Here is a 22,711-nt window from a genome sequence, read left to right on the forward strand (position 1 = left end):
GGTGATTACAGACTTTATTGGGAAGAGGCCTGCCCCTGCCCCCCCCCTCCTCCTCCTCCTCCCTCCCTCTTCCTCCCTCCTGATGGCACTTGTGTCTGGCGGTGCGATGCGAGGCGGGGGCGGGGGGGGGGGGTGGGACAGGTGGTGCTGGGTGTTACGTGCCCAGGCGCAGGCAGGCCACGCCCTCGCTCTCCTGGCTCAGGGGGCAAGGAGAGGAGGAGGAGCCGGGCAGAGCCTCCTCCTCCTCGGGGGGGCTGTCCAGGTCCGACTCCCCCTCCTCCTCCTCCTCCTCCTCCTCTTCCTCCAGGGTGAGTTCGAACTGGAACTTGTCCCCTCCGCCTCCTCCTGAGGGAGTGGGCCCCCCCGCCCCCGGCCCTCCCTCGGCGTGGCGCTCTTCGGGGCTGCAGGGGGAGGGGCTGCGGGGGATCATGCTCTGGTACCACTCCCTGTTGTCCTCCAGCGTGTCCAGGATGTCCTGGGCATCAGGGTGCACCAGGTCCGCCCACGCCTCCCACAGAGGATGGACGATGTAGTCGATGAAGCCCACCTAACAACAACAACAACAATTCAATCAGGAGAGAAGGTTGAATGCTCAATGAAAACTCAATTCAAAAGCACAGCGACTGGGATGACAGCAGCAGAGATTGTGAGCAGCAGGTGACGTGTAAATACTCCCGCCAATTTAGATGATTGGTTCTCTGAAAAAGAGAGGGAAAGAGTCGGCTAACTCTGATTGGTTCTCTGAAAAAGAGAGGGAAAGTGTTCACCAACTCAACTAGAGAGGTGGGTGGCATTAGGTCTTCCTGATGGAACTTACGCATAAACTTAATTGACAATAATAATAATGACAATACTACTACTACTACTGGTACTGCTACTTGTACTAACAATAATAATAAGACCTGTATGATTATCTGCTACAAAATAATGTTCTGCCTAATATGCAAAACATGAGCTATGTGTCTCCTCTTCTTGCTCTTTTATGGCTACGTAACATATGAACAAACTAGCAACCAGTATCGACAGGTTGCAAACTGGAAAGATTAGCTAGGTTAGCTAACAATCACTTGAGAAGTGCAGCGATGCCCTGCTTGCTAGCTACATAACAAAAACAATGCAGTCACTTCCAAATAATCAACTGTATATATCAGAGTTTATTTCACTTCATTAATTTAAAAAGGTTATTTCATTTAATTCCACCAGTGTGCTCAGATTTCTGGCTGTTATGTATGTAAATAACTGGCAGGTTATAGCAAAGTAAGAGGAAACATCATGATGATACCTGAGAACACATTCATTAAAGTGGAATAATGGACATAGTGGGCTTTACCTTTAAAAAAGTAAAAGGTAATTTGGAAAACTGTTTATTTAGCCCCCTAAAAGTTTGGTTTTTGTTGCTTTCAGGAGTCTCAAGTGTTAACCAGAGGGTCAGAAACCCTCCATGTCCCTCTGTGTTTCCCCCCTCAGGTCCCTCTGTTGCCGCTTTTCCACCGCATGGTACCGGCTCAACTCGACTCTACTCGCTTTTGGTACTACCACTTGGTTTTCCACTGCAGATAGTACCCCCTCAATGTGCCATGTGTCATAGCGCCACCGCGCCGCCGCATGAAACTGCCGTGACGTCATCTTTGACGCGATATCGAAGGATTCTTGATTCTCGGCTTTCTCGGTTTTACCAGGTACCAGGTAATATGGTACCTGGTACCTGGTGCTTGCCCAATGGAAAACCAAAAAAGGCAAGTAGAGTCGAGTCAAGTTGAGTTGAGCCGGTACCATGCGGTGGAAAAGCGGCATGTGTTCCCCCCTCAGATCCCTCTGCGTTCCCCCCTCAGGTCCCTCAGTGTTCCCCCCTCAGGTCCCTCTGCGTTCCCCCTCAAGTCCCTCTGCGTTCCCCCCTCAAGTCCCTCTGCGTTCCCCCCTCAGATCCCTCTGTGTTCCCCCTTCAGGTCCCTCAGTGTTCCCCCCTCAGATCCCTCTGCGTTCCCCCCTCATGTCCCTCAGTGTTCCCCCCTCAGGTCCCTCAGTGTTTCCCCCTCATGTCCCTCAGTGTTTCCCTCTCAGGTCCCTCAGTGTTTCCCCCTCAGGTCCCTCAGTGTTTCCCCCTCATGTCCCTCAGTGTTTCCCCCTCAGATCCCTCTGCGTTCCCCCCTCAGGTCCCTCAGTGTTTCCCTCTCAGGTCCCTCAGTGTTTCCCCCCTCAGGTCCCTCAGGGTTCCCCCCTCAGGTCCCTCAGTGTTTCCCCCTCAGGTCCCTCAGTGTTTCCCCCCTCATGTCCCTCTGCGTTCCCCCCTCAGGTCCCTCTGCTTTCCCCCTTCAGGTCCCTCAGTGTTCCCCCCTCAGGTCCCTCTGCGTTCCCCCCTCAGGTCCCTCAGTGTTTCCCCCTTCAGGTCCCTCTGCGTTCCCCCTCAAGTCCCTCTGCGTTCCCCCCTCAGAACCCTCTGTGTTCCCCCTTCAGGTCCCTCAGTGTTCCCCCCTCAGATCCCTCTGCGTTCCCCCCTCATGTCCCTCAGTGTTTCCCCCTCATGTCCCTCAGTGTTTCCCTCTCAGGTCCCTCAGTGTTTCCCCCTCAGGTCCCTCAGTGTTTCCCCCTCATGTCCCTCAGTGTTTCCCTCTCAGGTCCCTCAGTGTTTCCCCCTCAGGTCCCTCAGTGTTTCCCCCTCATGTCCCTCAGTGTTTCCCCCTCAGGTCCCTCAGTGTTTCCCCCTCAGGTCCCTCAGTGTTTCCCCCTCATGTCCCTCAGTGTTTCCCTCTCAGGTCCCTCAGTGTTTCCCCCCTCAGGTCCCTCAGGGTTCCCCCCTCAGGTCCCTCAGTGTTTCCCCCTCAGGTCCCTCAGTGTTTCCCCCCTCAGGTCCCTCTGCTTTCCCCCTTCAGGTCCCTCAGTGTTCCCCCCTCAGATCCCTCTGCGTTCCCCCCTCAGGTCCCTCAGTGTTTCCCCCTTCAGGTCCCTCAGTGTTTCCCCCTCAGGTCCCTCAGGGTTCCCCCCTCAGGTCCCTCTGTGTTCCCCCCTCAGGTCCCTCAGTGTTCCCCCCTCAGGTCCCTCAGTGTTTCCCCCTCAGGTCCCTCAGTGTTTCCCCCTCAGGTCCCTCAGTGTTCCCCCCTCAGGTCCCTCTGCTTTCCCCCCTCAGGTCCCTCAGTGTTTCCCCCCTCAGGTCCACTTCCTCCCTGCGTGTCAGCAGCAGGTACCTGGTTCTTCTCTATGGAGGCGTTGTGTTTGTCACACATGGGGCTGATCTCCATGCCCTTGTCCCTCTCTCTGTCTCCCTGGGTGAAGAACTCCACCATGATGCGGTCGGTCCACTGCCGGTAAAGCTCCAGAGGTTTGGTGGGGTTGCTCAGGTCGGCACAGTGCACCATGTTCTGCAGAACCTGGACGACACAGGTATAATAATAATAATAATACTGTCAGAGTGGTAATACTCAAGTTCCTGAATTTGTTTTGTTACTGTGTTACTGTGACGTCTTTTTCCTTGGATTTTCTGTTGATGCAGTTTGAGTTTCTCTTTCCTCTGTCTGTTCAGCCATGGTGGCTATCGCTGCTCATGCTAACTACCCAGTTCTTCTTCTTCTGTTTGTTCTGAACCAATCTCGGAACCCATCGTCTATTGATCTGACAACGATTAGACTCTGGGGGCGACGGCCAATATTTTGGGGTTTCCGGTGTAGCCAGCAGACGTCTCATATGCAGATATCTGTTTATAGAGATTAGCCGAAATGTCGTCTGGACCTAAAACACCTACAAAAAGTATCGATGTTTGTGTATTGTGTGGAGAAATGTTCCATTCTCGTGTTTCAAGTTGCTAATCGGACTGTAAACAATGACCGGCACACGGAAGAGGAAGTCTTGGCCCGGATGTCTGCTGGCTACACCGGAAACCCCCAAATATTGGCCGTCGCCCCCAGAGTCTAATCGTCATCAGACCGATAGACGATGGGTTCCGAGATTGGTTCTGAACAAACCGGAAACGTAACGCCGGCTGTTTAGAACAACAAATGGAAAAGCTTTCATCAACTAGATATAGGTTGGATCACTGTTGTGTTAGAGCAGCCGAGGCAGAGTAGCAAAACAAACATTAACTTATATGAAAATGTTGCAGATTATTAGTTTAAATGTTATATTAATAAATAAAACAAATCATCTTGAAGTAAAGTAGAAAGTGCAGAAACGTTCCAAAACACATTCATCAGACAAACAGATTTGCATGAATCAAGGGGAAATAAGGAAATCGAATACATATTAGTTTCACTTGTTTGGTGTCTAACAGCTGAAGGCAGTTTTCCTTGTCCTGATTCTGCCAGTAACATTACAATCCACTGTAGAAGACTTCAGCTATATACAGATGTAATAGCCACAATGTCTCCAGCAGGTGGCAGCACTTTGACACATAAAACCCCATGCTAATAGTAAACATGCTGATAGCTGTACAGTATGTTGAGGAGGAGCAGGTTGCTGTAGGAAACAGGAACTCATTTGTCAATTTTGGTCTTTTTTGAGTATAGTAGCTTAGAATTACAATTTGAAGTTTATACCACTATTATATCAGATTATATAGGAATATGTATTGATATGAACTATTCATTGTGACGGATTGTTAGATGTACATTTGCAGATTGACATGTACAATCTACTGTCCATATGTTTTGCACTGTCCATGTATGTGAAGTCCTGTAGTCTAGTACCATGTGTGTCAGTATGTACTGTGATAGTCTGTTGTGTGCTGTGTGTACTATAAGTATATGTTAGCTGTCAATAAGTCTCTGCATCAGTCTAATCAAGACTAATCCTTGTATATTTATTGGATTTGTCAGTTAAAGTGATTCTGATTCTGATTATTTATTGATCATGTAAGTGTATTATGACTTTAGTAGATAGTATGTAGTTATGATTACTGCACACTGTTTAGAAGGCAGCATGTACTGTGGTTAAGACTGCTGTATATGCCTTAGTATGTAGTATGTAGTTATGAATACTGTATACTATTTAGTAACTATTTAGTAGGTAGTATCTAGTTATGATTACTGCATGATATTCAGAAGGGAGCATGTAGGTATGACTGTTGCATTTAGAAGGTAATATGTGCTGTGGTTAAGACTGCTGTATACCGCTTAGTATGTAAAATGTTTTGAATGCTGTATACTATTTAGTAACTATTTAGTATGTATTTAATTTGCCTGCCATTTATAAAGTGGTGTGTACATATGACTGCTGCACACTGTTCAGTAGGTAGTGTGTATTCTGACTTTTCAGACACATCCTCCTCCTGTCAGTCTCAGTTCTGCAGGCCAGCAGGGGGCGCTCTAACCTGGATGCGGTCGGAGTAGTTGTCCAGCAGCAGGACTCCCAGACTGGTCACCTTCTTGGTCTCCACCATGGTCTTCATGTCCGCCAGGAAGTTCATGTGTTTGGACATGTCAGTGGCCAGCACCTAGCAGGGACAACAACACAGACAGACTTCATTTTCAGACGCTCTGGGTCAACGAGACGGCGAGTCATGGCTGGTTCATGCTTTCCATGTGGCTTGACACGCGCAAACTCTGTATGAACACAGATACGTCTCTGTAGCTTGGCATTCATGCTTCTCATGAAAACCCCAGGACTTTGCTGGCGCTGTAGGAAGACTCAGCTCTCCGGACCCCACCAAGAAAAAAAAGGCAGATTTGGCCAGTTCCAGTTTAATAATAACTACTCCATACCTGGGGATGTGTGCGCCACAACTCCACGCAGACTTGCCAAAAATGTGCATAAACAGCATAAATTTGGGAAAATGGAAAAATCAGCTTTGTCAGTCCCTGCCTATGCCAATGCTCAATGCCCATGTGCAGTTTCAGATTGATTGGCCAACCCATTGAGGAGCAATATGGATGCAGACAGACAGAAGGACAGAGTTTTCCTCATTTCATAGTAGGATAAATAATAATACATTAGATTTGTATAGTGCTTTTCTAGGTACTCAAAGACGCTTCACATACAGGGTAAAATCATTTAATAGGTACATTTATAATAATAAAAAATAAAAGACAAGAATAAAAGTAGGTAGTTAAAAACTAGAGGAATCATGAGATGGAGGGAAGGGAGAGAGAGGGAAGGAGGTTAACAGGTGAAAGCAAGCTTGAAGAGGTGGGTTTTGATGGCCTGTCTGAAAGATGGTAGGGTGTTTGTTTCTCTTCATTCAGCCAATCCTGGAAGGAGGTGTGTTTACGTAACTGCGGGGTTGTCAGCGTTGTTTCAGATTTCAGATGGTGCACAACTACAATTAGATCTTTTTGACCGTGCGCCCTCTGTCATATCCGTTTCCATGTGAAGCATGAACCAGCCGCTAGGTGGCAAAGTGGCCTAGTGGCTAGAAAAAACTAACTAATGGTCAGGAGTTTGATCACTGCAACAGACATGAATCCTGAAATGTCTGTCCTTGAAAAGTAACCTAACCGTACCATGAGCAAAATATAAATGGAGAAACATTCTGTAAAGTGACAGCATGGATACAGTGCGACGCATTGGCGCAGTGGAAAAAGAATATGTGTGTCATCTCTCACCATGTCGATGACCATCTTGCGGAGGGAGTCCCTCTGCTTCTTGCTGAGGTTCTGGAAGATGTCACAGTTGTCCTCCTGCAGCAGCTTGAAGCCCACGGCCAGGTGGTGGTTCTCCAGCACCGAGGCGTCATTGTACATCAGAGCCAGCTCCGAACCTGGACAGAGGGAGGAGAAGACGGGCGGGTTTGGAACTTTACAGAGAACGAGCCTAGCTAGATCTAACTGATCAACAATCAATCACAAAACAAAACAATGTAATACAGTCTGCAACAAAATAAAATACAAGGAAACAAATAAAGCACAAGACACAAGATAGCATGATGGAAAGAAAGAACAGGCTGACCTAACTACCTAGCCGAGCCTAACCGGCACCACCAACCAAGTATTTTAAAATGTTCTAAAGTGTTCTAAAGTGTGTCTCAAAGTGTTCTAAAGTGTTTCAAATTGTCTTAAAGTGTTCTAAAGTGTGTCTCAAAGTGTTCTAAATGTCTTAAAATGTTCTAAAGTGTTCCAAAGTGTCTTAAAGTGTTCTAAAGTGTTTCAAAGTGTCTCAGTGTTCTAAAGTATGTTATAGTGTTCTAAATGTCTTAAAGTGTTCTAAATGTCTTAAAGTGTTCTAAAGTGTTCCAAAGTGTCTCAGTGTTCTAAAGTGTTTCAAAGTGTCTCAGTGTTCTAAAGAAATTTAAAGTGTTCTAAATGTCTTAAAGTGTTCTAAAGTGTTTCAAAGTGTCTCAGTGTTCTAAAGTGTTTCAAAGTGTCTCAGTGTTCTAAAGTATGTTAAAGTGTTCTAAATGTCTTAAAGTGTTCTAAATGTCTTAAATTGTTCTAAAGTGTTCCAAAGTGTCTTAAAGTGTTCTAAAGTGTTTCAAAGTGTCTCAGTGTTCTAAAGTGTTTCAAAGTGTCTCAGTGTTCTAAAGTATGTTAAAGTGTTCTAAATGTCTTAAAGTGTTCAAAATGTCTTAAAGTGTTCTAAATGTCTTAAAGTGTTCTAAAGTGTTCCAAAGTGTTTCAAAGTGTCTCAGTGTTCTAAAGTGTTTCAAAGTGTCTCAGTGTTCCAAAGAATGTTAAAGTGTTCTAAATGTCTTAAAGTGTTCTAAAGTGTTTCAAAGTGTCTCAGTGTTCTAAAGTGTTTCAAAGTGTCTCAGTGTTCTAAAGTATGTTATAGTGTTCTAAATGTCTTAAAGTGTTCTAAATGTCTTAAAGTGTTCTAAAGTGTTCCAAAGTGTCTTAAAGTGTTCTAAAGTGTTTCAAAGTGTCTCAGTGTTCTAAAGTGTTTCAAAGTGTCTCAGTGTTCTAAAGTATGTTAAAGTGTTCTAAATGTCTTAAAGTGTTCTAAATGTCTTAAATTGTTCTAAAGTGTTCCAAAGTGTCTTAAAGTGTTCTAAAGTGTTTCAAAGTGTCTCAGTGTTCTAAAGTATGTTAAAGTGTTCTAAATGTCTTAAAGTGTTCTAAAGTGTTTCAGTGTTCTAAAGTATGTTAAAGTGTTCTAAATGTCTCACAGTGTTCTAAAGTATTTTAAAATGTTGTAATGTGTTCTAAGGTGTTCCAAAGTGTCTTCCTTGTTCCTTGTTCTCTCAGTCAAACTCAGTGTGTCTGAGGAACCTACTGGTGTTGATGAGGAACTGGTTGGTGACTCCTGGATGGTCGACATCATGGATGGCACTGGCGAACAGAACAGCCATGATCTCCAGGTCTGTGAAGACGGCCTGGAGAACAGAGAACAGCCTCATACAGCACAGTATACTGGCATCGTGAACACAACTCTTTTGAGTCTTCGTTCATTCATTCAAGCGGACCGTTCCACTCGTACCTCCAGAGCGGGGGTGGACAGCAGCACGTGTGTGGACTGCACCACGTCCGCAGCGTGGATGTTGTTGTGGTAGGCCACGTCGGCGTGGTAGTGATCCTCCAGAGTCATCATGAAGGTGATGAAGGTCTCTGCCGGGATCTTAAAGGACTTCAGAAGGTCCCGCTCCTGATGGAGGGAGGGGAGGGGAGGGGAGTTCAGTCTTTCAATCAGGCTGTTATATTCTAAAAATAGTCTTTTCTATTGTAAACACTATGTTGGCAGCGGCAAATTCAAACTTTGAATTCAATAATGACCACAGCTGTTTAATGAATAAATTAGAGCACTTTTTAAAACAAGTTTATGTTAATTCCACTAAGGTCTCAACATTAACGTAGTAATGATTTATGTAAAAATGAAACAGCACCTTTAACTTTACTAACTTTATTGATTCCCACAGGGAAAATCTGGTAATTTGCAACAAGACTAGAGCTGGAGTTTTAAAACTCATCACCTCCTCCTCTTTCTGCTCTGTGGTTGAGTGAAGGAGGTTCTAGCAGAGGTTCTAACTGAAGTTCTACCAGAGGTTCTAGCAGAGGTTCTAGCTGAGGTTCTATCAGAGGTTCTAGCTGAGGTTCTAGCAGAGGTTCTAGCTGAGGTTCTAGCTGAGGTTCTAGCTGTTCCTCCTACCTGGAAGATGGAGTACATGACCACCGTCAGCGGCCGGTTCCCAGAGTATTCTGCTATCTTGAATATATCCAGACCCCAACGATTAATGTCATCAATCTCCTGGAGGAATAAGACAAGACGTCTATGAGACACTTGTGTGTGTGTGTGTGTGTGTGTGTGTGTGTGTGTGAATTTTGTGTGGCATGTGTGTGTGTGCATGTGCTTGTCTGACTGTGTGTGTGTCTGTGTGAGAATATGTGATCTTGTCTGTTAGAGTGTGACAGTGAATTTTAGTGTGAATTGAGTATGATGTATGCGTGAAGGTGTGTGTGTGGTTGTATCTGAACTGTGAATGGTGTGTGTGTGTGTGTGTGTGTGTGTGTGTGTGCAGCACCTTGGCCAGCAGGCCCTCCTGCTGGGTGCTGACTCCGAAGCGGGGGATGCAGGTGGGTGCCAGGCTGGGGCTGTGGGTGGCCTTCTTCACCCCGCTGATCTGAGACATCGGCCTCTTCTTCTTCTCCTTCTCCTTAAGAGGCGGAGACAGGATCTCCACGTCATGCTGCTTCTCTGCAACGTGCACGCACACGCACACACACACACACACACACACACACACACACACACACACACACACACACACACACACACACACACACACATGCGTGCGCGCACACACACACACACACACACACACACACACAGTTAAGGTCTGATCACTGTTATATAGTGGGTGTTGTGATGAGTACTACACTGAGAAAATGCATAGTGTCTAATTTGAATGTTTACTTACCTATCTAGTACTACTACTACTACTGCTGCTACTACAACTACTAATACTGTTACTACTACTACAACAAATACTATTACTACTACTACTACTGCTGCTACTATTGTTACAGCTACTACTACTACTGCCACTACTACTACTGCTGCTACTACTACTACAACTACTTTCATTACTAGTACTACTACACACACTACTTCAACTGCTTATAATAATGATACTACTAGTAGTGCTACTGCCACTACTGCTATTGCTGCTTCTATTACAACTACTACTGCTACTACCACTACACACTTGTAGTACTGCTACTACTGCTAATACTGCTATGACGACAACTAGTACTACTTTGATGACTACTAATACTGAAACTATTACTCATACTACGACTGAAACTACTACTACTACTACTATTACAACTACTACCGCAACAACTACTACTACCACTACTATAACCTCTACCTCTACTACTATTACCACTATTACTAATGATGATGATGACTACTACTACTGCAACTATTACTACAACTACAGTAAAACTACTACAACAGTATGCTACTAACACAATACACACTCCTCCTCCTACTACTATTAAATCCATGTGGCTTTGGTGTTGAGAATAATACGTCATCTATGTAAATAAGTATGTGTTAAAACACGTATGTAAACACCATGAAATTCAGGTTGTGCTCAGCAGGTTCTCCTCCATAGCACCAAAACATTCAAGTCACTTCAAAAACACACAAGCTTTGAGCAGGAAACTGGACTTTTTCACATGAACCAATCAGAGCTGATCTGAAACCAGCCTGCTCCTCCACCCTTGCAGCTGACGTAACAGAAGGTCAAAGGAAATCTGATCCCAAGTCTGCCAAACACAAATTCACCTTAATACCACAGAGAAATAAAAGGATGTTGTTTTCATCGCAACCATGTGTCTAATTTGGGTCAACATGCATCATATTTCTTCACATGGTTCTGTGTTGAAACCTGACTGACTGCACCGATGGGAAACTATGGAAGTCAGTAATAGAAGAAATATAATAATAGTAATAAACAGGAATATGCAGATGTCTAGAGACTCTCGAGTATAAATATGTAACTACACAGCCAGAGCAGAGAGGAAGGGACTCTATGACAGTAGGTGCAGATATGTGACATATCGTTGCTGTTGGGTGAAGATCTGTCAACTTTCCGGTAGCTAAACAAAGCAGCCTTGTTTCAGCTTGATGACAAAGACATTTCTGATGGGTTTTAAAAATGGTTCATAAGCCCTAGAGCGGTGGTTCTCAACGTGGGGTCCGGGGACCACCAGGGGTCCTTGAGGGGGTTCCAGGGGGTCCCCAGCAAATTGATGAATTGTTAAACTTCACCATTATTTCATTTACAAGAAGTTAACACAATTAGAGAATGTAGAAAAATGACTGTTCTGATCATAGTTTCACTGTTATCTCTCTGCCTACAATACAGTCATACAAAACAGTCATGGAATTCTGGACAAAATCATATCTGACATTAAAAATATTCTCAGATTTGGGTCTGAGAGATGAAATCTCACCAAATCGGGGTCCGTGGCCCAAATGTGGATTAAATTAGGGGTCCTTGATATGAAAAAGGTTGAGCATCACTGCCCTAGAGCTCAGAGACTTTTCTCAACCCAAAGCAGAGCATGTACTCCTTCAGCTGAAGTGAAAGCATGGAAACCAACAAAATTGGAGTTTCGAGGTTTTCACCTGACAGCAGCGATGTGTCACTGTTACTATCGCCTTTGTTGAAAAGTAGCCGCCTGTCCCACACCAGACAGAGACGTGCTGAAAATGACTCATCCTTTAGAGCAAACCCAAGGTGATTATAATCCCGTTTTCACCAAAGCAGGATGTGAACGTCACTGACAGCCTTCAGCTCACATCCTCAGACCGCATCATCCTCAGTGTTCCCCCCCCCCCCCAGATCCACACGTTCATTTCTGACGCGGCAGGAACATTCCCTCCAACAGAATCCCGATCCGAGGCAGAGCGACCGGACTGGACCGGACCGGACCGGACCGGACCGGACCTCCCTCCTCCTCCTCCCCTCACCTCTGTCGGAGTGCCTCCTCTTCCTCAGAGCCGGGTTGCTCATGTCCGGACGGAGCGGCGGCGCCTGGCGTCACGGCGGCGTGCGCCCGGCGGCTCGCTGCTCGCTCCGCCGGACCTCCATTCTGCCACCGGCTCCGCTACAGACTGAGGCTGCTGTTGACGCAACGCGCCGTCTAATAATATTGCACCCCGTTGCCGCGGCAACGCCACACAATGTGTCCGGGAATGCTGTCGCCGCGCCTCCTTCTCCTTTAAAAATCCTCCTCTCCTCTTCTCCTCCTTCATTTAAAAAGCCTCCTTTCCTTCTCTCCTTCCTTTCTCTTTCCTTCCCTTTTAAAAAGCCTCCTCTCCTCCTTCCTCTCCTTTAAAAAAACAAAACCCTTTCCCCATCTCCTCCTTCCTTTAAAACCCTCCTTTCCTCCCTTTTAAAATCCTCCTCCTCTCCTTGCTTGCTTTCCTTTAAAAAGCCCTCTCCTCTCTCCTCCTCCCCTTTAAAAATCCTCCCGTCCTTTTCTCTTTCCTTCCCTTTAAAAATACCCAATTCAACTCTGCTCCTTTTACAATGCTCTCCTCCTTCATTTAAAAATCCCCATCTCCTCCTCTCCTTTCCTTTTCCCTTTCTCCTCTTTTCTTTCCATCCTTTCAAAACCCCTCATCTCCTCCTCCATCCTTCTCTCCTCTTTTCTCTCCTTTAAAAAAAAAACTAATTTCCTCTCCTGTTTCCTCCCCTTTGAAAATCCTCCTCTCCTCTCTTCTTTCCTCTCCTTCAAAAAAACCTCCTCTCCTCTGTCCTTGAAAATTCCTCCTCTTCCCTTCCCTTTTAAAAATAACTCCTCCATCCTTTTCTCCTCTCCTTCATCGTTTAAAAACCCCCTTCTCTCCTTCATCTTTTAAAATCTTCCTTCTCTCCACCTCACCTCCATCCTTCTCTCCTCTCCTTCATCCTTTCAAAACCCCTTTCCTCCTTTCCCCTCTCAGCCATGCTGTTTTCCATGCATGTTAACTGGTGTAAGGTGTAAGGTTTGGTGTAACAGCAGCTGAAGTCAGATCTCCATCCAGTCACGATGTAAATCCAATACTTCCACCCTTTATGTTAAAACATTTGAGCAGCACCAGAAATTTTTTTTTTACGATAGCACAAAATGTTTACCAGTTGTTGTTCAAAACGTATAAGAAAGATGAATAGAGATATTTGGTTCAAAATATTAATTGTACCGATACAAATCCTGAGGTGTAAACTAAAGCGTCCACAACTGATTTTGGCAAATAGAATGACTCCTAATATACTTTCAAAATGAAGGGTTAATTTTGAAATATCATTGACCGAAGTTTAGCAGTTTAGCAGTATTTATTCTGTCTTTTTAGACCCACACTACTCTTAATTTACTACTTACTACTCTTAATTTAAGAAGGTTGTTTGTACTGTCTAGTTTATGGATTCTGTAGTATCTGTCCACACAGAATGTATTTAGTTGTCCCCCACCAAAGGGGGTACTATGGATCGGTCTCCATCCGTTCGTTTGTTCGTTCGTTAGTTAGTCAGTCACACTGTAACATTGACTTTGTGCCGCTAGGGGGCGGCATTGACAATGAATGGGGACTCAGTGGTAAAGCAGGTCATACAGTTAAAGTTATCAGACAATGTGGGGGACAATGAATGGGGACTCAGTGGTAAAGCAATACAGTTAAAGTTATCATAGGTAACATAATAGTCTACACACGCTACACACTTGGAGACATCAGTGTTGTATGTTATATTGTATATTCAGTCAATCTGTCCTTTCATTGTCCCATACCAAAATGCTTATACAATTTCACTCATATTTCAACTACACTCAGCAATCACTGACTGACCCAAGGGTGGAACTACATCAGTGGTGGGGGACAACATGTTTACTATTTGCTTGTTTTTTGAAGTCTTTTATAATTGATGGTCCAATGGTAGCAGCAATTGTGCTGCTTATGGAAATGTGACTGAGGCCACTCCTCCTTTTTGACTGTGTTCCCTTCTACATATTCTACCAGAATCCTGCGGTCACATGACATCGCCCCGAGTAAGACATTCCTGTCAAAACGCTGTCTTTAAGAAAGATATATTTTTAAAGATATATTTTTGCATCGAGGCTACTGATCCTTTTCACAAGAGTTTCTTATTCTGCCATGGTTAGCACCTCTGCTGTGCCGGTGTGTGTTCCTGTTGTTCCTGTTTGCAGGTGTTAACTCACCTAGGAAGGTGTTGGCGATGAACTCTGACACCTGGTTCCCTGAGCGGCTGGTCTCTGACAGCTGGGTCAGCTCCCGGTTCAGCATCCTCTTAAACTGAGGGACACAACAAACCAGACACATGGTTAGTCCTGGTACGCTGTAGATAAACATGTTAACATACACATATCAGTGTCAAATTAATTGTGATATCTTGGTATAATAAACAAACAAATCCATGGTGGAGACGATTGGTCTCCTCTGTCTCACTCCAGTAGTATTGTTAGTTCTAGTGTTTCTCCACATTAAGACTACATTTCCCATCAGCCCCGTTGCTTCCTGCCCCCCCCTCCCCCTCCCTGAAGAGGATCAACATGTTGGAAGTGATTTCTCCATCTTCCTTTCCCTCCTTCCACCATCTGCTGCCAGAAACTCTCAAGGCTTTAGCTCCGTTTGCTCTGGAAGAACAGAACCTCTTCCTGTTTTGTGCCGTAAAGCGATCCAGCAGATTTCCCTCCAGATCCACCAGGTGGAGAAACTATGGAGGATGCAGAGTAGAGGCTGGTAGAGGCTGACAGGCTGCTCACTGATGCTCTGGTTTGTTTATGGTAAGCAATTTCAGTCATTATGGTCCTACTCTCTAGAATTCTCTACAACATGAACTAAGGTCTGCTACAACAGTGTCTTCTTTTAAAAGCAAAACATCTCTCTTTTGCAAGCTTTTAGTTTAAAGGTTTAAAGTGTGTGGTTAACGGGAAAACTTTTACTTTAGAATCAGTATTATTACTATTATTCCCTTTTTAATAATAATAATACCTTCTTATCTTATTCCTTTTTACTGTAATACCTTCTTATCTTATATGTTTTTATCTTTTTTTGTATATGTTTTTATTTATGTAATACCTTCTTATCTTATATGTTCCTATCTTATATGTTTTTGTCATGTATGATCTTTGCCTATTTTTTGCTTTTTATTTTGAAGCACATTGAGTCTACGCCCGTCGTATGAAATGTGCTATATAAAAAAACTTAACTTGACAATTTGAAGCTTATTCTGCCATCCTACTATAAAATGAGGATGTCCTTCTTTCTGTCTGTCTGCATCCATTTTGCTCCTCAATGGGTTGGCCAATCAATCTGAAACTGCACATGGGCATTGAGCATTGGCATAGACAGGAACTGATGAAGCAGTTTTTTCCATTTTCCCAAATTTACGCTGTTTATGCACATTTTTGGCAAGTCTTAAAATATTGCAGATATTCACTGAGATGAAAACACTCAACTCAGTTCAGTGAAATAAGGAAAAAAACAGAAAGTTTGGCGTCATGTTTCCTGTGATGGATTCTCTCGCTCTGTGGAAGTTTGTTTTTCATACTGGACAAGAATGAATGAAGGAGGAAAAAACGAGTGCTGATATCTGCTACTGTGCTGTGTGCAGAGACACAGAGGAGGCTGGAGTGCTGTTACTGAGTTAAAAAACACCGGAGTTACTCAGTGTTTCCCCAGAAAGGAGAGCGGCGGCGGAGCCATCCTCTACTCTGATTATGTAACAGCTGGGGCACGTGGAGGCGGGGGGAGGTGGGGGAGGAGGGGGGAAGGGGCGGTGATGGAGGGGTGGGGTGGGGGTGGAGGGGGGCAGAGAGTGCCGCTGCAGTGGTTTTACACGGCTACTATGTCACACACACACATACACACACACACAAGCAAAACGACATGAAACACACTCCTGCAGGTATAAACCAAACCCTGGCTGTAATCTGTTTTACACACACACACACACACACACACAGACACACACACACACAGACACACACAAACACACACACACACACAGAAACACACACATACACACACAAATCACAAATGAGATGCAACATATTCCTGCAGCTATAAACCAAACAGCAGCTGTTTACATCAACTACTCGATCTAACACGTGTTTATTTAGTCTTTTTTTCCCCATTTCTCCCTCTCTCTCTCTCTCTCTCTCTCTCACACACACACACACACACACACACTCACACACACCCACAAATGACATTCAACATATTCCTGCAGGTATAAACCAAACAGCAACTGTTGAGAATCTTTTTCACTTTACAACATCACAACAACTATTCAATCTAACACGTGTTTCTTTAGCCATCTCTCTCTCTCTCTCTCTCTCTCTCTCTCTCTCTCTCCCCCTCTCTCTCTCTCTCTCTCTCTCTCTCCCTCTCTCTCTCTCTCTCTCCCTCTCTCTCTCTCTCTCTCTCTCTCTCTCTCAGACAGGCAGGCAGGTAGAAACCCAGCGGAGCTCTTCAGCATTCAGCCCCTGCAGCGCCCGCACGACCGATCAATAGATCCCAATGTAAACAAGGCGATCCGGCAGCCGGCGGCCAGCCGGCCAATAGGCGCTCGGCTCGCTCACCTGTAGGAGTCTCCGGCACAGACGATCCCAGAGAGCCGGCCCGGGCGGATCCATCCACACATGTCGACTTCAGAGGAGAATCACTCGCTCACTAACAGCCGGTCTGTTCAGTCAAAAGGACAGTCGGACGCGAAAGGAAGCCCATTGGATATATATATATGTTAAAAAAGTGTCCCGGTGTTCCATACGCTGTCCTGGAGGTGGGGAGGTGGGGTGGGCTGGGGTGGGGGGTGGGGGGGGGGTTAGGGAGAGGCAGGGTGGGGATGTGCTCGACCATCGGGGAGAACGGGTGTGACTGCAGCCGCTCGTCCCACTACTGCCCTCACTACTGTCTCACACACACTGTGAAACATAAACACAGAGAGAGAGAGAGGGAGAGAGAGAGAGAGAGAGAGAGAGAGAGAATGTGAGGAAACCCCCCTCCCTCCTCCCCGCTGAGTGTGTGTCTTCTCTGCAGTTGCCCGCATGCCGTTTCCCCTCTCCGTCCAATCGGATTCGTCCGGCTTCAGGGGCCGGGTGGAGGAGAGGGATCTGATTGGCTGATGTGGGAGGGGGGGAGGGGGGGGTGGGGAGTGTGTGTGGAGGTGGTGGTGGGGGGGGGGTGCAGAGCGTCAGCAGCAGCCGGGGAGGGAGGGAGGGAGATGCTGCTTAACTCTTTCAATGGAGGGAGACTCCATTCATGAGCCATGAGAGTTTCAGGCTCTGTTCACACTGCAGATTTCTCCCCTCACATGGGACTCAAATCTGATGTTTTCTGATCAGTCTGAACAGCAAAAAGCTGCATGGAGTCACAGTGTTTCAATTCTGATCCGGACCACACGGATACAAACTACAAAATCAGATCCTGAGTCGTGTGACGTACAACAAGCGACTTGTATTTGAACTACGGCTGAACAATTAATCAAAATTTTATCGAAATCGCAATATGACCTACTGCAACTTTCAAATCGCAGGAGGCGCAATATTTGTTAAAGGTGAAATGTGTCAAAATACCATTTTAAATTAGATATTGTGGTGCTGCAGAGATGTCCTGGCCTACACATCATATGCTACAGACTTAAGAAAACATCTTTGTTTGGTACAGATCCCCGCGAAAATCACACCATAATCATTTTAATACGTTTTTCAATGAAAATGAGAATAATGATGTAAAAATTATCATTCCCTCTAATATCGCAAATCATATCGCAATTGCAATATCAGTCAAAATAATCGCAATTAGATATTTTTTCAAAATCGTTCAGCCCTAGTTTGAACGCTCAGATCAGAATTTGTCAGTGTTGCCATGACAACAACTAAACCTGACTTCATCCACCTGAGACAGTTGTTAGAATTTTGCCAGTTTGTCTGAGCAGCATTAGCATGGAGGACGATGAGACAGACAGATCCAGTCAAAACCGGAAGGACCAGACTGAAACTGAAATGTGTTGAAACAAAAACCGATGTGACGTCTTTTGTTGTTGTTTGTCGACTCATCTGTCAGTTCATATTGGTATGGGATATAAGGGCTACACCCTAAAATAGATATGAACAGCCAAACAACCCAAAAAAACAAACAAATATGAGCCGCAATTGTCTCTGAACGAGCAAGTACATTGTAGATGTAGAAGTGTGCGTGTGTGTGTGTGTGTGTGTGTGTGATTTAATACAGAACTTGCTCATTTCCAGACGACTGTATGAGTGTATGAGCCCCTGAGAAATCAACACTACAACAAATCACTTCATTTCCACTTCATCATTTCCTACTTCACCAACATTACAAACAACCAAAACTGAAAAAAAAAAAAGACTGACATTGGGTGATGCGGCTTGACTGATTACATATTTATTGTGTGATTAATCAATACTACACTGGTTGTCTATGAGAAGCACTTAACAAGAATTCATTCCAACGCGACATTTTGATCAGATTCCACACAAGCATGCATGAAAAAGTTTTATTCTTATTCGTATTTATTGTAGTTTCAAAAGTTTCAAGAGGTTCAGTGTCCCATGATGCTCTAAATGTTTTCCACTCTGACAAGAACAAAACTCTGAGGGAAACACTGAATACTACATGTATAATTTTGGGAATGTTTTGCCATCAAAATGGTCAAATTTCAAGATAATGAATATCAGTGCAAAATATCACCCACCATCAGCTTCAGTCTACAAATATCGGCCTGCAAAAACCCTTATCGGTCAAACTGGACTGTGCACAATATACAGTGACATGCTTCTGTGTGTGCTGCTGTTTAAAAAGGAAAAAAGGGTAACACTTTACAATAAGGGTCACTAAGTTAAGGGTTAGTTAATGCTGAATAAGCATTAACTAACCCTTAATTAACAGTTAACTAATGTGTCTGGTAATCATTTACTAATGGTGTTCATGTTAATAAGGTATTAATTTATACTTTAATAGTCATCTTTATAAACTATTAAATAATGTATAAATTAATACCTTAGTTAACATGAACACCATTAGTAAATTACACATTAGTTAACTGTTAATTAAGGGTTAGTTAATGCTTATTAACAGTTAACTAACCCTTAACTTAGTGTTAACTTATTGTAAAGTGTTACCAGAAAAAAAAAAGTTTACTTTACTTTGGAGGAAAGTGAGAAGCAGCCACTATTAAGACAATTCATTTTTATCCTGCGATCTTTTTATTGAGTTTTTATTATATTTTGTGTTTTATGAGAAGTTCTATTCTGTCTTCCATCAAGGACGACAATGGAAATAAGTGTTTTAAATAACAGTTTCTTATGCTCTGCTCTGGGCTCAAATATACTGTAGATGAATTGTGTCTTCTGTCATGTATTCTTCTATTCTTCCCAAAATCAAAGTTAATCAAATCGAATCTAATCAAAGCTAATCTAATCTGATATCCTCCTTCCCTGCCAAACCCTCAGCAGAGCACATGGCTCTCAGGCACCACTGCAGCCAATGGGGGTGGCTGTAGAAGTGGAACCAGCCAATCACAGCAGAGTATCATGCAGTGTGTGTGTGTGTGTGTGTGTGTGTGTGTGTGTGTGTGTGTAGAAGGGAGGGGGGGGGGGTTCCCATCGAGGCAGAAAATCCTCTGTGCTCATTCATATCTTTGTGTGTGTGTGTGTGTGTGTGTGTGTGTGTGTGTGTGTGTTGCGTGGGCGGACTGAAGCCGCTGCAGATGTGCTTCATTCTAAAAAAAAAGACGGCAGTGTGTTCGCCCGCCGCCTGCTGAGGAAGACACTCGACTCGACTTCTGCTGGAGGAACAGTCTGTTCTGGACGGAGAGGAGCAGGAGACACAGAGGGAGGCTGAACACTTGATTTGTTCAGAGTTCCTTAAAAAGAACCCTTCCCCCCTTTTTTTTCATGACATATTTGCATACAATTATTCCAATTCCATAATTATTCCACACGTAGCTCTTGTCTCCTTAGACCCCCCCCCCCCCATTCCCGTACTTCCCAATCTCAGTTTAGTATATTCTACCGAGGGTCCAAAATATGGAATTCTCTGCCATTACATTTTTTAAATTTGTCTTCACAGCAGTTGAAACGAGCCCTGAAATCACTGTTTAAGAGCCATTCTAGGGGAAAATATATTTTGATATATTTGTAATTTGTATATTTGAAATAATGTTGATAGCTAATAATGTTAATTGAAATACTAGTTTGAGTTTGAGTTTATTTATTTAAGAAGGGACAATGCACATTAATTAACATGAGTACTTAAGTCCATCATGTAAAAGTGCCAGATTTAGCCGTACAGGCTAGTTTTCATCTGCAGTCCCTGGCAGGTTGATGGCATATAAAAAACATTAAGAGAAAAACATACAGGAACACATAGGCACATAAACACATAAGCACAGACAAAAGCATATAAGCACAGACAAATAGTAAGACAATGACATAACCCCTACTCCAGATTATGACAGCAGTCCCTGGCAGGTTGATGGTATATAAAGAACATTAAAAGAAAACATACAAGAGCACATAGGCACATAAACACATAAGCACAGACAAATAGTAAAACAATGACATAACCCTACTCCAGATTGAATATTGAATTGTACTATAGTCATATTTGTTGATTATTATAGAACTTTAGATTTCCTATGGTTTCTTATGCAGGCCTATAGCCTAATAGATTCCAAGTAGTTGAAATGCTCCTTTACATTGACGTCATTAGACTCAGTTGGAGAGAGAAAGTCCACGGAGCAACACAGTTTTTTCACAGAGAGAAGATGATTGCCAACTGATGAATCTTGTTAGTCTGTAACTGTTTTGTTTTCCCACTAAACGTTCTAAATGGAGTTACGGTCTCTCGAGATTTATTCGTGTCAGACTCGTTGCTTTTTGCATGGACTTTACCCAGAAGTTTCACATTTTGAAACACTGAAGGAGTGCTGCTACAGGCTGCCTATAGAAGCTGGGTCCAACCAATATTTTCCTTGTCGTAACATTATTTGTGTGTATATTCTTCTTTATCTTTCTTGTCTTATGAAAACTCTAAGCCGTATCACAAGTGTCTACTCTTAGTCTGTTTTTTTTTTGTTTTTTTTTGTTTTTTAAGTATATTTATTGATTTCCAGAGGGTCAGACAATTATGGATGAATGAGCATGATACAAATCTGTACCCTCTTTTCCACTTACCCTCAACACCGAAACACATTCTCCACACACAAAAGAGAACAAAAAAAAAAAAGAATAAATAAAAATAAATAAATGAATGAATAATAGAAAACAGAGATAAAACACCAACTCTTAATCTGTTAATGATAGGTTTGTATATACTTGCATGTATTATGAATGAGTATTCTTGGTGTGTGTGTGTGTGTGTCTTATTACTATGACTGATTCTGAACCATGTGTCCGTTTTTTACTATGTCTAAACTTATTTATAGATATATTCAAACTGTGTATTTTACATTGCTGTAACTATTTTCTGTAACATGCTGCCTGGAGAATGCCACTTTTCAAGCCCCTGGAGGTTTTTTTTAGGCATGTCTCCTTCACATTCACTTGCAAATTATATATTGTATAGTTTTCTTTTTAAATTTTTATATGTGAGAATAAAGAAAGGAAAGGAAACGAAACGAAGTAGAAGCACTGGTACTTTGCTCATATTTTACTGACGTAGAAGTAAAAGTTCTGGTGTAAAAATCTCCTGAAGTAAAATTAAAAAAGTGTGTCATGTAAAATGTCCTCAGAGGGTCCACAAGCACACGAGGCTGAGGATTCATTACCGACAGGCTGAAGGTTCGTTAACTTTCGCTCAGTCAGTGTGAAACGTAAATTGCAGCTGCAGTTCATTATGCAAATGACAGAGCCTTCATTCTGAATTATGTCATCATGAATAATATATGAGACCGCCGTGACGACAGAAGTGACGACAGTGAAGAGTGAATTACTACTGCCTGAAGTAATTCAAGTGAAAGTGTAATGGCTACAACCCTGTGTGTGTGTGTGTGTGTGTGTGTGTGTGTGTATGTGTGTGTGTGTGTGTGTGGGTGTGTGTGTGTGTGTGTGTGTGTGTGTGTTACAGGCATCATTCTGTGCTGTGTGTGACCAATGTTCATCAGCAGCTGGCTGTGTTCAGCATCCACCCTCATCAGATTCAGCAGATTGGAGTTTTAGTTCTACAGGCATTTCTCAGATCTGATTGGTTGAGTTAAACCTCAGTGGGCGGAGCCAAAGAACCATTCTCCCAGGTTCTTGGAACCTCGGTGCTATCTAGAGAAACCGGCCCGCGTTTCCACCAGTTTTGAGTGGAACCATTGTAATCAAGGATGTGTCATCAGGAGGGCGTGGCACAATGCACACAGGAAGTAAACAGTAGTAGCAAGATGGCGGATTGCATTAATTACCTGCAAGCTTTTGTTCTATTATTATACCTGTAGAACATGACACGCCCACTGATGTCGTCACGGTTCGCACTTGACAACCTGCTATTTTTTGGTTCCAGCTGGGAACCAACTTTTCGGGTTCAGAACCAATTTATTTTTGCTCGAAATGCTCCGAACGGTTCAAAATGAGGTGCGCGACCCGGAACGGAACCCGTTCCATGTTGGTGGAAAAGGGTCGTCCCAGTGAGTGTGTACGCAGTCGGGGTCAGAGGTCGTCTCACCTTGTTGGACGCCATCTCGCTGACGGAGTGTCTGGTCTGCAGCGTCTCCAGCTGGTCCAGACACCAGTCCAGCTCCTCCAGCGTCTCCACCGCCAGCTTCTGGTACGGCTCCTCTGGAGGGTCAAAGGTCACAGGGTCAGAACGAAAACTACAGCAGGTAACAGCAAAG

The 22,711-nt window shown here is 43.9% G+C and overlaps 1 protein-coding gene across 2 annotated transcripts; it reads right to left on the reverse strand.

Moving 5' to 3' along the window:
- Window positions 1-97: 97 nt before the first annotated feature.
- LOC139640388 (3',5'-cyclic-AMP phosphodiesterase 4D-like) lies at window positions 98-22,572 on the reverse strand. Of its 2 annotated transcripts, XM_071514587.1 has the most exons (11): window positions 22,543-22,572; window positions 14,067-14,160; window positions 9,380-9,552; window positions 9,007-9,105; window positions 8,341-8,505; window positions 8,137-8,236; window positions 6,531-6,685; window positions 5,300-5,422; window positions 3,183-3,365; window positions 391-547; window positions 98-342 (listed from the first exon to the last, which is right to left on the reverse strand). In XM_071514587.1, exons 1-11 carry the CDS (start codon window positions 22,555-22,557, stop codon window positions 155-157), a joined length of 1,452 nt encoding a protein of 483 aa, XP_071370688.1. In that variant the 5' UTR covers window positions 22,558-22,572; the 3' UTR covers window positions 98-154. The 2 variants fall into 2 exon arrangements, with proteins under 2 accessions (XP_071370688.1, XP_071370687.1); XM_071514586.1 differs by having other exon boundaries at window positions 98-547.
- Window positions 22,573-22,711: the final 139 nt, after the last annotated feature.

The sequence above is a fragment of the Centroberyx affinis genome, unplaced genomic scaffold (assembly GCF_046629955.1).
Source record: "Centroberyx affinis isolate AG114_WGS23_722 - 3 ecotype Tasmania unplaced genomic scaffold, CSIRO-AGI_Caff_v1 ptg009297l_1, whole genome shotgun sequence".
NCBI lineage: Eukaryota > Metazoa > Chordata > Actinopteri > Beryciformes > Berycidae > Centroberyx > Centroberyx affinis.